Raw genomic sequence first — 15728 nt, forward strand, 5'->3', positions numbered from 1 at the left:
TTACTGTTGGGCAGGCTTCCCCTGTCAGGCAGACTCTCATTCAGTTCCTGCGTCGGCTTTACACCTACTCATTAATGGAACCAGGGCAACTCTGCAGGGCCGCTTCTTCTTCAGGTCTCGCAGCGGCTCTCTTTCTTCCAGCGGTTCCTCCAGGCTGCTCGATGTGGGTTTACCAGACTTGTGCTTCTCCGGTAAGGTATGCTGGCAGGCGGTTGCCTGTTCACATTCTGGCTCTTCTAACAAGGCTTGTCTACGTGTGTCTGCCTCCTCGTTTGGGTTTGCTTTCTCTGCAGCTCTCCTCTCTGTTTGCTGGTGATCTTCAGCTTTAAATGTTCTGCGCAGCTGATTGTGAACCTGACAACTAGACCACCTGTTTAACTTGATGTTACTTTCATTGCACATTGACTCCTTACTCTTCTTCTTTGTCTCGGTGCTTAAGGCTTTCTGGGACTTATTTATTTTATTTATTTATAGAGCATTTGTAGACGCCTATACAACCGAATGGTGTTTCAAGGCACCACAAGACCAAGTGGGGAGTAAATAACAGTGGCAATATAGTGAATATACAATCGTGGTCCTACTAGGCCTTGTGACATTTGGACGTGCAAGTGCAGTGATGAGAAGTTGGGAAGATAGGAATGCAAGGGGGGGCGGGAGAAAGTTATGGACAAGTGCTAGTGAGAGTATGGGAGAGAAGTGCCATGGGGAGCCAAGGAAGGAGGCCACTGGCTAAGTACTAGGGCAGAGGAGTCTCGGGGGGGGGGGGGGGAGGGGTGCGTGGGTGGCAGGGGGAATGCGCAGGGGACATGCAAGGGCAGTGCTCAGGGGAAACTGGGGGCGGGTGCTGGTGACGACTGTGTAGAGGGTCTGGTAACTTGTGAGATTCATGAGGACTAGGCTGCCAGTCTCAGCGGTAGTGTGGTGGTTAGAAGGGAATGGAAGGAGGAAGAGAAAAGGGAGTTTTGAGAAGTTTCTGGGACTTAAGGAGGCCTGGCTCAAGTCTGAGAGGGGCAGGGAGGCTGTTCCAAAGAGAGGCACCAGCTGAAGAGATGTACCTGCCACCCTAGAAGGGAAGCATTTAGGGAGGGAAAGTTGGAGATAGTGTGGTCCCAGAAAGCCTTGTGGATGATGCAGCGGGTCTTGAATTTGATCCTTGGAGCCAGAGATACAGTCCCTGGGCTTGAGGCCAAGGATAAGTCTTGCAGCCCTATACTGGATTAGCTGAAGGGCGTAGGGAGGAAAGGGGGGAGATCGAGGAAGAGGCTGTTGCAGTAGTCCAGCCTGGAGAGGACCAGAGCTCTGGAGACATTGAGCTTCATGGGAAAGGTGAGGAAAGGGAGAATGCCTCTAAGGAAGTGAAGCTGGAAGTGGGCCTTCTTGGCATGGTCCAATATGTGAGATGTGAAGGAGAGAGCGGAGTTGAAGATGACCCCAATGTTTTTGCCCCAAGGAATGCGGCCAGAGGGTAGGAGGGAAACTGGGCTCAGGTGTGCCAATGAGAAGGTTCTCCATCTTGCTGGCATTAAGGCAGAGATCGTTAGCTTCGCACCATGCCTGGATGGCTGTCAGGCAGTCATGAACTGCTGAATTTGGGAAACCATGAACGTAGAACTGCTGAAAAAACTACGACGCAAAGAGCCATGGTAGGGGAAAGCATTGCAGACTGTCTAGGAAAGAATAAAATAGAAAAATGTATATCTTATACTTTTTACATTGTCTACACCATACAACCTTTCTCACATGCCAAAGTTCAGGATTGCAGCATGTTCGGAAGTACACTGAACCTTTTGAGCACGCACGCACGCGCACGACATGGGGAAGCATTGCAGTCTGCTTAATTTAAAAAATAAAGGGATTTTTTTTACTTTTTACATTGTCTACACCATGGAACCTATCCACATGCAAAACTTCAGGTATGTAGCATGTGGGAAGTATGCTGAACATTTCGAACGGACACACATTTTCTATTTAGTTTGGGGAAAATGTGGTTTTCGGGGTTTTACCACTGAAGAGTTCTGAATAATGACAACATGCCATCAGGAACTCGGGAATAAGAGGGTCTTCTTCACAGGACAGAGAAGAATACTGCGTTCTCTCCTGTTGGAGTTGCCACTTCTCCCCGACAGCCATCTCTTACCACATGCTCACCCTCGGAATATCACCCCCAAGGTCAGGACCAGGTAGTGGCTACCTTTCCGTGGCCATGTGGGAGAAGAACACCACTGGGGAATCAGTGATGTCTCTGCAGGAGTCATCACACCTCCCTACTCAAGTTCTGGAAGGCTGCACATTGTTCTTTATAGTAGAAAAACCTGGCTGATGTAGATAATACACATTTTCTTTATTGTTTTTTAAAAGATTAGTTTTTGCATGAAGTCCTCGCCCTCCTTTAATAGTTGAGGAATGTATTTCGGTAGTTGAAACAGTCAAGCAACTTTTATTCGGAATGCAAACTTTTAAGTCCGTAACAAAATGCATAAAACAAGATAAATTCATATTTCTATCTGAAATACAAAATATAAAAGCTGTGGCAGATAACGGGGTTTGGTAAAACATTTTGATAAAAGATAAAAACATGAATAAAAGACAGATGATCAAAGTACATAAGAATTAACAAGGAGAGCCTGGTCGCAGCCTCACAAAGAAAAGTACCACTTTATTAGAAAGTGACGATCTATAAATTAGTACATCTTTAACACTATGCACCTTCCTTGGCCGCACATTTGGTGTCTGCCGCCTCTAAGGCTCTTTTTCTTAACATCCATGCTCTGTGTAGATGACGTGCAGTTGCAAATACTACATGCAGTGCCATAGAATATATCAAAAAGTTCCGTACTTGGTTGGCGGTGCGAAACCCAGTCAACCTAACAATTTGGTCTCCAGGGATGTCATTTAGGGGTCGCCACCCTGGGGTCTCCCTTGCTACCGCTAAAAAAAAAAACGAATAAAAAAAGTAGGAATACCAAATTATTTGTCTTTCTGGAATTCTATACATTAATTGTTACACTCATTGCTAGACTCAAAGGTTTATTTCAGGCACACTTCAGGGGGAGAGTCACTGATTTAGTCAGTTCTTTCCTTCTGAGGTCGCTAAATGTGTGCCAACACAGCTTGGGTGATTATTGTATGTATATTTGTTCCAAATAAAGCGCTTCAGCGTAAGTGCTATATAACTACACATCATTATCCTTTGGCCGTGGACGTCTGCTTGCATTCACAGTTATTTGGTAATATGGGCCTAGACACACTGATCTTAACGATGCATATGGTGATCCATTCTTGTATGAAATGTATATCACATTATAGTGATATTGTAACCATATTTTTTTAAAGTGTACTCTGGAACAATGCTATGTGATGTCACTTCCGGTTTTGTCAAGGGGTGAAAGGTCGTGTTCCATCGCTTCCCATGATCACTTTGGGGTCAAATGACATCACTTCCTGTGATGTCATCAGAGGTCAAGGGTTGTCAGTCACTTTCGCTACCCCTAGCATTTTGGTGAAATTACATCCCTGTTGATCTCCACATCTCAGTTTAAGGGTCATAGCACATATCGAGAAGAAATGGGTCACGGTTTCGTTTTTAGCCCCGCCCAGGGGGGCATTCGCATTTGCTCGAGCTGCTCCAGGATCTTGTAAAGAATGTTAGGGGCAAAGTCCCTAGCCCAAGGCGGACAAACGGTGACCTTTCGAACGGTGGCACAATGACTTCTAGAAAGGTTTCTAATTCATGACTGCGAAGTTTCAGTCTGGAAGCATTATCAACAAGCAATTAATTCAATGGATTGATGGCCTTTTTTTTCTCATTTATTTTGTTTACTGTGGCAAAAGCCTGCCCATCTAGGCTCTGAGGGTTATCCGAAGTTCCACCTTCCTCCAGAACAATGAGGGTAGGTCTTGCATGTAAGACCTATCTTAAACTATTACCACCCTCCAGTGTCATAAGATGTATCTGTCCCTCACAGTATTTTTTTTTTAAGACACACTGTGCCATAACCTGGTCCAGTGTTAGTCTGGCTTTAGGGCAACAGTCTCTCCAACGGGGAGTATACCAAGCTCAAGGTGGACCAGGGTGCTTGGGGTATTCTGCTGAAGTATTAACAATTGCTTTAGAAGCTTGTGTTCCAAAAGTCAAGTACATCAGTGCTCTCGCAGCCCCAGATTTTGGCTCCATATATGGATGCTGGAATAGACTGTCTAATGCTGGTGAGATTGCACCACTGCCATGTTTGTTGTAGAAGGACTTGGTGGCCCCATCATATTTCCCCAAGGTAATACTTGCTTTGGTAATCTGAGCAGACCAGCACCCATTCTCTTGAAACCTGACCCCAAGATAATCAAAGTGTTTAACCTGTTGCAGGGTCATTTCATCAACTTTTACTTACAAAGGGCAGTATGTAGTATAACGTGGTATTCTCTGTTTTCAGTTTAAGCTGCAATTCTTTACATTTTCGGGGGAAGACATTCAATGAGGGCTTCAGGCCCTGTGAAGACATAGCCAATATTACAGCATTATCGGCATAAGATGGGGTTGGATATTTTTCAAAACCCATCCTTGGACTATCCAGGCACCCCGTCACTAATGCGTCAATAATGTCCTGTACCTGTATACTAAAAATCAGGGGGGCCAACATGCACCCCTGCCTTGCTCCGACATTGATGTCGAATGGGGGTGTCACTTCTCCCAGACCAAACCGGACTACGGCCTGATACCCGGAGTAAAGCATCTGAATGACAGAGACGCTCTGGAGGGGCGTTCCGCGATAGTAATTTACCATAGGATGGTTCTTGACACACTATCGAATGCTGTCCTGATTTCCAAAAATACTACATACACCTTCATATTGTTTTTTAATTTTATTTACAAACTTTATTTATTAGAACGAGCCAACAATACAAATACACAATATGCATTCTTACTTATGCAGTTCTTAATTTCAACAAACAGCTTTGTTGCACCCATGCTCTTAATCTAACTTTTTAAAATGTTTATAACTCCCTCGCTCCCTCCCGCCCCGCCATCCATTAAACCTATTCATGTACTGTTGAGATGGACTACTTTCTGCTAATATGCTTACGTTGTGCTTGTATTTGGGGACTGGGAGCTGAAAGAAAGCTGTGAGCTGGGTAAAGCTCAGAATTTTGAGTTGAACACTATTTATTTAGATTTTGACATCCCTACACATTGGTTAGCTTTAGTTGTGAGGGCAAGTGTAGGTTTTGGACACAGACAGACTTGTAAATTGAACTCTTTGACTGAGTCTTTCTTTAGTTTCCTTCAGGTAGGGAAATCCCACCTTAGCATAGGGCAAGTTAGGCATTCTACCTTCCTGACATTTGATTTAATAAAGTTCGTTCTCTGTGTCTTGCTTCATGATGCCTTCACAGTATACGGAGGACCCACCCTCAGGAGCACAGGCCAGTGTTCCTTCGTGGCCTCTGCATTCCTCTCTGCTGGCCAGTCGGGGAGTTTCCAGAGCCCAGTATGGCCTGATAATAGGGTCTCCACTCCACCATTACTCGGCTTTGACACAAAGAATCTGTTGCTTCAGGAGCCTTTTTCAAGATATGCGTGGATTTTTGATGGACTCTGGGGTGGGGGTGGGAATTTCAATCCTTCGTCATTATATCCGGAGCTGCGTGTCTAGACGGGCATGCTCCTTCCCCCCCCCCCCCCCTTTTAATTTTGCAGTTCCCTCTGCCCTGCTGGCTGCAGCTTACAGGTTACGTCTAAAAAGGGACCTATGCCGAGATCACCATGCTAAAACGGCAGCACCAGAAAAGGGTGTACTGGGCCAGCACACCTCCTATTTTTGAGGGGAAGCAGTCTATTCACTCAGTTAATTGTGTTTTTTGTATGACCTGCGTTCAAATTATGGCTCCCTAGTTTGACCACATTGCTTCAGCCTCCCACAGGCAAACTTTTTTTTTTTTTTTTTATTAACTGAAGACCGTTATTAGAACCAGGTCTGGCAAATGCAATGATTAGAGAAGTACAATTTGCTATGCTTTGTTAATCTGCTTTTATACAGTGCCAAATCATCACCATAGTAGTTACAGGATACCGGACCCTTATCGGTGATGTATTGTGTCCCCACTCAAGGTCCTCCAGACCGTAGTCTGTTGGGGGGGGGGGGATATAGTGATATTTCTGCATGGATGATTCCACCTTATGACTTATGCGATTGCTATGTCTGTATAACTACATCCAGCTTAAGTCAAAAATGCATAAAGCAGTCTTAGTATATTTGAAATTTAACATTGTGAAAGAAACATGCTACAGTTTCATTTGATTTCTGTTGTGAGAAACCTGCTGGTATTCTCACTCCCCTTGGATCCTCTGTTCAGGTGGCCAGGGAAAGGCCATTGCTATTGGATCCCGACCCTGGGGGCGGAGAAGTGCGGGAGAATCACCTGGGTGGTGGACCATTGGGAATTGGAAGTGGGGTACCCTTGGGGGAAACATGGAATCCCCCGTTGCCTAGTGACAAACCACCCTACCCCAACCTTTAGGGGTTATTGCGAGTCAGTTCCCTTTATTCCTTCACACATGACAATTGACAGTACTGGCACAAAGAAGAAGCAACTAAGAGTAATGAATACTATGCTCCTTTACCACTCTGGTACTGGGACGAGGAAGATGCCTGCTGTGAGTTGTACGGGTCAGGCATGTCCCTTTTTAATTGCGGTAATTCTGGGCTAATTGAACATTCGCACCTACAGCCTGTGAAAGGGCTGCAGATGCAATTCAATGTGTCAGGAAGAACTTAGAAGCAGAGGCGGAGTCCAAGCATCAGCAGAGAGGCCAAGAGCAGCAGCAAGGAGCCGTGGCAAAGAGGCCCACTGAGGTCTGCTGAAGCCCCGTGGAGCAGATCCAGCATTGGAAATGGAGTCGTGTGGAGAGGCGGTTCCTTTTTCAAAGTGCTTGTTCCCCCATGTTCAGACGGTGACACAGGAATGCCTGAGGGGCGTAAAATGTAACCCTCATGCAGGAAGAAGAGGGCCGGGCGATTCACGCTGCTGGGAGGTCCTTGAACACACCAGTTGAGATTCTAGCAAAGGAGAAACCCAGTATGCAAGTGTATGAATTTTCCTAGAGGAATACATTGTATCGGAGAGGTTGCGTGTGAGAGAAAACACATTCTCCAGTCTCTGAGCATTGGACAGTTAAGTGAATGAAAAAAAAAGTATTGCACCGCGGACTGACAGAAAGTATGTTGCGAGTGCAACTCGCGCTTATTGAACATTGTTAAAGGAGTATTATGCAGCCGGCTAAATGGAAAACGTTTTTTGAGTGCAAGCTGCGCCTGTTGACCACCGATATTAAGTCATAGGTCAAAAGGAAAGCTGTTTTTTAAATGCAACCCATGCCCAGTGAATCCCAACTGAATGAAACGGTAACAAGTAAACCATAAAGACTTTCAAGTTGCTTTTGAGTATAATCACAATTTTATACCTGATCCACCAACTATAAAGAGAAGGCTTACACGTGGCAAAGACCTTTATAGAGGCAAAAGATTATTTTGGTGTTGCTGAACTTAAGTCTTGGGCAAGGGAGCCCTAAGACTTTGAATCCTTTATTGACTTGAGGACAAAGTCTAAAGATTTTTATTTTATTGAGCATTTGTTAGGCGCTTTATACAACAGAATTGTGTTTCAAAGCACCACATGGCGAAATGAGAAGGGAACAGGGGAAATAAAAACGATGGCAAAACGGTAATATACAGTCTTGGTCCTACTAGGCCTTCTGGCATTCGGCCGTGCAAGTGTATTGAGGAAAAGTGCTGGGGAAGGGAATGGAGCGGGGAACAGGACTGGACAAGTGCTGGAGGAGGGCCCAGGAGTGAAGTGCTAAGGGGAGACAAAGGGGAGAACCTCAGGCTTAGTGCTGGTACAGGAGACTCACAAGGTGGAATGTGGTGCCACCAAGAAGGGGCCCGCAGGGCAGTGGGCGTGCAGGGGTGGGGGGGGGGTACTCGTATTGACTGTAAGGGCCTGGGATCCTGTGAAATTCATGAGGGTCAAGCCACAGCGGCAGTGGATTGATTAGCAAGGAAGCGAAAGAGGTAGAGAAGAGCAGGGTTTGGAGCAGTTTCCGGAACTTAAGGAGGTCCGGCTCACGTCTGAGAGGGGCGGGGAGGGTGTTCCAAAGGGGGGGTACCGGCCAAGGAGAGAGACTGGCCCCCCACTCTCTGCTTGGAGAAGCATTTGACAGTCAGAGTTGGAAGTGGAGGAGCCGTAGGGCTCTAGCAAGGACGTATTTGGGGGGGGGTGAGTTGGAGATAGTGTGGTCCTCGGCTCCAGAAGGCCTTGTGGATGATGCAGAGGGTCTTGAATTTGATCCTTGCAGCCCCTGAGGGACAGTGGAGAGGTTTTGGGGCTGGAGAGATACGGTCCCTGGGCTTGAGCAAAGGAAGAATGGAAGAATGCTTCTGAGGAGGTGGAGCTGGAAGTGGGACTTCCTGATAAGGTCCATGATGCTCACCTCATGGTGAAGGAGAAAACATAGTGAAATATGACCACAAGGTTTTTGGCCTCACAAGATGGTGGGGGTAGATGGCCCAAAGAGGGGGGCCAGAGGGTAGGAGGAAAAGAAGGCATGGGTGTCCCGATGAGGAGGCTCAGTCTTACTGGCATTGAGACAGAGATCGTTTGCTGCACACCATGTCTGAATGACGGACAGACGGGGATGAGGTAGGAGGAAGAGGGGGGGAGTAGAGGGAAGTTGGAAGGAAAGCTGTGTGCCATTGGCATAACACTGGAAATGAGGAGATCAGGTGAGCAAGTGGGGCAAGATAGATATTGAAGAGCAATGGTGATAGGATAGAGCCCTGGGGGATGCCACAGGTAGAGAGGGTGGTGGTGGAGGAGAAAGAGCCCAGTTTCAGCTGGAAAGGGCTGTTAATGAGGAAAGCGGTCAGTCAGTCCAGTGCCCGGTCAGTGATGCAGAGGGTGTCGGAGATGTTTTATGAGGATGGAATTGTTGACCGTGTCAGAGGCTGAGGAGAGATGGAGGAGAATGAGAACAGCAGGAGAGTTGGAGTCGATATTTGCAAGCATGGTTTTACGGGTGTTCAGGAGATCAGTTTCCGTGCCTCTGGATACCCGAAATCCAGATTGATGGCCAGGAAGGCAACCAACAAGATCAGTGTGGAGGGTTGTTTGGGAAGGACCAACTTTTCCAAGAGTTTACCCAGGAAGGGGGTAGTAGAGATAGGACGATAGCTAGCTGCGCAGGAGGGGTCAGCAGACAGATTTTTTAGGAGACATGCACAAGGGAGTAGTTGAGGGATAGAGGGAAAGAACCAGTGGGGAACGAGTGGTTGCAGAAGTCGGCAAGAGCTGGGACGAGAGACATGATGTTGTCCTTGATGGTTCTGGTGGAGCAGGGGAGCACCTGTTAGGAGGACGCCTCCCTAGAATGGACCACTTTTTCGTCCGTTGCTATGGGCAGGAGGGAGGAAAGTGAGGGGTGTGTGGGGGGGGCAAGGGAGGCAGACAAGCAGGCGTGGGAGAGGCGATTGGGTTGGAGGAGAGTGAGGACAGAATGTCCTGAGTTTTTGATGTGAAGTGAGAGGCAAAGGCAGTGCTGAGAGCATGGGAAGGAGGGAGAGAGGTGGAGACTGCAAGTGAATTGGCGAGTTCTTTACAGATTGTGAAAAGTTCGGCTGTGGTAGAGGTTCCAGAGATGTGGGCCCGCTTCTTGAAGCGGATAGAGAAGCAATATGGCCTTTGGAGCAGACAGCAGGCAGTTTGTCAGAGCATAAGCCCAAAATCTGCCATTTCCATTCAGCAACTCTGCACTTGCCAGACCCTCCAGTTTATAGCGATTTTGCGATCCTGCAAAATGCTGCGCAAACGGCCGTATTGCGCAAAATGCCACAAAAACGGCAGTTTTGTGCAAAAACAGCATCTTTAAAAAAATAAAAAATATTTTACTTTTTTTTTTTTTAAGGAATCTTCAAAAAATACTGTTTTAAAAAAAATAATACTCAGGGTGCCAGGTTCTCAACTTTTTTTTTTTTTTTACACAAGAAATACATCTCATCACTTGCGCCCCAAAAAAGTGCAGCCCAATCCACAAGGGACACATGAATGGGCACATTTTATATGCGCGCCCATTCAGATGGCCCATTCAGATGGCCTTTTTCAACCTCCTTGATCAAATAAAGTGGCGTTTCTGTCAATTTAAAAGCGCATCCCTCATTTCCAAGCAAGATGCACTTTTAAATTTGCCGAAAGATACGCACGAGATGTGGGGCTGCCACTGCATGACGTTCTTTCCTGACCCTGTCATGCATTTCTTTTAAGGTATGAACCGCTGCTGTGTCGCTTGCGTTTCTGTTCCTCAAACGGGATAAAAATGCATTTTTGGGTCGCATTTTACAACGGCAGGCACCTGGAGGGCCTGTCCCTATGAAAGGCACTGGGAGCTTGCAGAACACTGTCGGGAGAGTGATTCTATTCAAAGTACTGCCCATTTTGATGAAAAACATCTATCGAATGTTACAATTTGACCTATTTTATAACTACTGAACATGTGTTGCGGAGGTGTCACCCGCTCCCCATGTTCAGTATTTTTGGTCTAGGGTGGTTGCAGAAGTGTTTTCCCCTTTTTCCTCAAAATTGGAGGCGGGACAGAAAAAAAAGAAAATAACGAAGAAGGGACCCTGCGTCGTCAGATCCGACCCGCGTTAGAGGGACGGATCTAGCACCGTAGGGTTGCAGGGGAAGTGACAGCGACCAAGCAGTTAAGTAGGGGAGGGGGTGAGGCGGTGGTAAAAAAGGTACATTTTGGGTTGTTTGGCTGAAGTGCAAATCAATTCGAAGTGAAATTGACTACGGTCAATTCCGCCGCAAATAATTACACTTCGGTCAAACAACCCAGAACACCATTCAAGGCAGCTGGCCAGCTCACAATTTGCGCTACAGCTGAAACCTGTGGAAATGCGCCGGTCACCTTTGAGAATAAGGTGACCTGCTCATTTCCAAAAATGGGTTGTCTAAAAATAGCATATTTTCTGTTCTTTTTTTAAAATGCCCCATTATTTGAGGAACTGTGTCAAAATCTACATTTAAAAAAAATAAAAATGGTTACACTATGAAAGCGAGGGAGAGTGATGAATGAGATGTGAAGTGATAGGCAAGAAAGCAGAGGGAGAGCAGAGAGGAAGCGCTGCACAAGAGAGTAGAGGAAGCAGTGATGCGGTGGGTCTGAGAGCGAGCAGAGGTACAGAAAGTAGAGGGAGCGTGCAGTGAGCCAGAAATCCGAGAGGAAGTGGTTGGCCAGAAAGAGGCAGTGGGCTGCAGATTGGGAAAAAGGATGAGGGAAGAGTGCAATAGAATGGGAGAAAGGATGCAAGATGCAGAAGCAGCACAAAAAAATGAAGGACTGTATATTGCGGGAGGAATTGTAGAGTGTTAGTTGAGAGTATGATTTGGAGTGTGGCAGGGGCTGGGCAGTGCAAATTGTGATTTGACAGTGTGACATAGCACGTGAGTATTTGTATGATAGAGTGAGGATTAAGGTAGAGGTTAAGGAATGTAAGTTGTGATGGAGAGTTGGTGAGATGTGTGTTGGTGAGAGAGGTGTGTGGGTGCTTGGGGGATTGGAGAACATAGAAGGGGAATATTTTCAGCATTACAATTGATGATGATCAATTTAGTTAATACTATTAAATGGGCATGAACATTAAACCAGAAATGTAGCCAATTCAAACACTGTTCTGCTAAGCCAGAGACATCTGGGACTCTTCCTATTAAGTTAATACAAAAGATACATAATAATGATACCCTGGCTCTCTTCTAGCCTTGCACTCTGCCTATTTCCTGCAAGGTGGCAATCTTACACCCTCCAGTTAATACAAAATGTCCCACAAAAATGCTGCAATAAATAAAGGTTTGTGCCGCAAAATTTGGAGGTCTGACGTGCGTTTCAGAGATGCTAGATTGGAGTCATTCCAGCTGTGGCAGGTTTTAGGCAGATCCTTGTTGCAGGTGCGAGGATATCAAGAGTGTTAGAGATGGCAAGGTGCAGGTTAGCCAGGATAGAGACGGAGGGAGGGAGGGAAGGAGGGAGGGAGGGAGGGAGACGTGGCAGGGTGGGGGTGGGGGTGGGGGGGGGCTTGAAGGTGGAGGCAAAAGCAGCAACAGACACTCGCTTCAATGGTTGAATGATGGCAAAAGAGGCTGCCAGTGCAGGGGGTGGCTCAGATGGGGGGGGAGGGGGGGTCAAGGGGCTCAGATGGGGGGGGGGAGAGTGGTCAGAGCCAGAGAGGAGGTGGTGACCGGATTAAAGATTAAAGGGATTTCACCAGAAATGAGGGCATCAAGATTGTGGCCGGCAGAGTGAGTCGGGCCGGAAGGAAGAAGAGGGAGAGGGAGAGGGAGATATATATATATCTGAGGGGTGGATGATTCAAGAGAGTTGAGGTGCAAGTTGAAGCCACCAAGGAGAAGGCGTTTGGGAGAAGAGTTTTAAAGGGATGAGGTAAGGTCGGGCCATTCAGAGAGAACAGGGAGATGGGGCCAGGGGGTCTGTAGATGGTGGCGAGGGTGAGATAGAGACTAGGCGATACTCTAAGCCTACAGATGAGGTGTTCAAAAGAGGAGTAGGATTGAGTAGGAATGATGGAAGCAGGGACCCACTCAGGGAAGATGAGGGCCGCTCCACCTACAGGCCTGTTAGGTTTGGAGAGGATTTTGTAGCCCACAGGAAGGAGAGTGCCAAGAGCAGTGACAGAGCTGGCATTGAACCACGTCTCAGTAAGAGCAACAATGTCAAAAGTCAGTCTTCGAGAAGGAAACCAATGTCAGAGGAGTGTTGGACAGCAGAGCGGGCATTCAGAGTAGCTAAATGAAGCTGGTTACCACCTTTTTGAAGGCTTTCTGAGGGGGTGTACAGGGACGTGGTAATCCCATCGGTGGTGGAGAAGTGAGGGGAGAGGAAGCAGTGATGGCAGGAGAAGGGAGTAAGTTTGAGAGCAGGCAGGTGCCGGTCGAGCAGGAGAAGAGTAGTTTGAGAACCTTGCGCCATGATGGTGCCATTGTGATGGACATTGATGTTACACCTATAGGATGAGAAGTATGCAAGGAATACTTCCCACCTAGTACCACCATTAGTGGGTGAGGAGGAAAATGGAGAAAAGGAGACCAGATTGGGGTGGGGGGTCCATAGGTCTGGAAAGGGGCCAATGAAGAGGAGATCTGTCATGGTCTGTCTGGAAGGTGGTATTGCTGTAAGTGTCAGGAAAAGGTAGGCCTGGATTAGAGTGCAGGAGAGCTTTTTACAGCTTTTTTTCTTCCAGACTTCTTGAGAGAGGTAGGATAAGTGTGCAGTTAGAGTAGATATGAGATTCGAAATTGCCAAAAAGTACTAGAAACAGCACAAATGGAGTATGATAATAGAGGCATTATGAGTTTGGTACTAGCAGGCTGTAGAAAGCAAGTTTTATAAGTGAAGTTTACGGCATATGATATCACGTGGTAAGAAGATGCAGGTTGCAGTCAGGTTGTAGGGCAGGGGAGGCAGGATTCAGCATGCAGCCAGGTAGAGGGTTGTGGTGCAGGAGCGGGTGATGCAGGGTGCTTTTCGCTAAGAAATTGTAGCACATTTATCATGGTTCCGAAATGCATGGGTACAGTACGTTTCTTTTTCATTGTCTGGGCAATGTTGGGAGCAGCGGCATGGAGGGGGTGGGGGCTCCCTCCAGCTGCACATAGGTCCAGACCACGGCCTTTGGTTAGTGCTGGCTCCCCTGATTGGGCCTGAAGTGGTAGGCTGGACCCAATTGTAGCACAGGATTAGAGGGTAGGGCAGGCATTCCAATGCCTGTACCTTCGGCAGCGACAATGATGGAAACACAAGCTTTTGTTAATTAGCACAGTAGTGCTCTGCTGGTGAAAAGCACACAGTCACCCGGATCACCAGTGGGGCGCTATAAAGAGCGGATTAAGTGCAGGCAGTAAAATCAAATTAAATGTAAGTTTAGTCTTTCATTTTTAGAGCGCTCAACGCTCTGATCCATTCAAGGTGCCGCAATGCCCCACTAAGCCCTTGAGGGCTTACCTTGCTTGCTGGTAGATTGATGGCCCAGTGCTGGAATCGAGGGTTGCAGAGATCAAATGGTACTTGGATTTGTGTTGCATTGATCTTGGGCAAGGGAATCCCAGAACTGGTCAAAACGACTTCATTCTAAGCTCAAGAGAAGTAACTTTAAGACTTTTGCTAAAACTGTTTCCTTCTTAGGGAAGAGAGCTGAATGGAAGTTGCGAGCTGGAAGAGACTTGAAACTTTGTATTGGGCACTATTTCTTTTGGTTGCTGACATTCCTACACATTGCATAGATTAACTGTGTGGGCAAGTATAGGTTTTGAACACAGACAGATTCTTATATAGGTAGGGAAATCTCAACTCAGGATAGGGCAAGCTGGGCCTTTTTCCAACCTGACATTTATGTTAATAAAGCTATTTGTTTTGAATTCTGAATCTGTTGTCTGTGTCCTTCTTCATGATGTCTTCACACTGTGTACTGAAATTGTTTAGCAGAAGTATTTAATAATTAAATACACTCTCAGTTTTTGTATATCATGAAGATGGCTTGTTGACAATTAAATCTTGTTCGTTCAGTGTACAACCTTGATCGGTTCAGCCTTTACATTCCGTTCCACTCTCCTGTCACTCTGGTCTACCAGGCTATAGATAAACTGTTTCCCTTTCAGAAGCTCTGAAAACATGCTTATGCTGAAAAGCACTCACAAAGCCACCAATATTGTTGGTTGCCTTCCAACTTTAACAGTTTTTAGAATCTGACATTTAACAGTACCCGCAAAACAAATAATTTCTCAAAGGAATGGATTTGCTTTCTGTTGCTGAATCATTCCTACAAGATTACATCCACTAATTTTACAATACACATCTGTGTTTTGTTTTTCTTATCTAATTAATTGTGGATTTGAACTTGGATCCAGTGCTGAATGTGACTCTATCTTGAGCAACCGGGCAAGGTCCACTTGTTGATCGCTTCCAACTGTTGGTTGATAATTGGGCCTTGTGTGAACACCGTCGTTCATAGTACTTCTACTGGTTTTAACATCTAGCCTGTTTATAGGCCTGTCTCCAGGTCACTGTTTACATCTCATTCCTTACTTTTTAAATGTACATTGTGCTAAACTGTAACAAAGCCAACCTTTATTCTTTCTTCATAGGGCGGCTACTTCCCAGAGCATGTCAAATCTATGACCAGCCTACGATGGTTGAAGCTGAACAGAACTGGGCTCTGCTACCTCCCTGAAGAGCTGGCTTCCCTTCAGAAACTGGTAAGAATGGCATCAAACCAATCTTTTTTTTTACTGGGTTGTTCTACACATTGATTAAACTACATGCAATGTCACCCTTCACCATTTCACTACTGTGGCAAACCTAGAAAGGTTAGACTTGTGTAAAAGGCATGGAACTGTTGGTGGGGCGTTTTGGGAAGGCCCTAATTAATCTGCAACAAATACACACATTTAGTTGGGATAACGGGTTCCTTTGCTGCCAGAAGTTTTGAAACAACCATAATATAAGAGAGATTTGAATGTCCCTAACCTAGAAATCACTCATAATTGCACATTTTGTCCTGATTGGCATCTGACTGGAAATGGATTCTGCTGGAATCCCTGCTGGTTGTCTTACTGCTGGGTGGTCTTTATAGCCTTCCCTCCAGCCCAAAGTAAATCTGAAACCA

At 46.3% G+C, this 15728-nt stretch overlaps 1 protein-coding gene across 1 annotated transcript in view; it reads left to right on the plus strand.

The window, feature by feature from the left end:
• FLII (FLII actin remodeling protein) overlaps window positions 1-15728 on the plus strand; it is an 898330-nt gene that overhangs the window by 5213 nt on the left and 877389 nt on the right. Inside the window, exon 2 of the mRNA XM_069645694.1 lies at window positions 15208-15318. Coding sequence (XP_069501795.1) covers window positions 15208-15318 — 111 coding nt within the window. The remainder of the gene's footprint in view (window positions 1-15207; window positions 15319-15728) is intronic.

The sequence above is a fragment of the Ambystoma mexicanum genome, chromosome 2p (assembly GCF_040938575.1).
Source record: "Ambystoma mexicanum isolate Mex_15411 chromosome 2p, UKY_AmexF1_1, whole genome shotgun sequence".
Taxonomy (NCBI): domain Eukaryota; kingdom Metazoa; phylum Chordata; class Amphibia; order Caudata; family Ambystomatidae; genus Ambystoma; species Ambystoma mexicanum.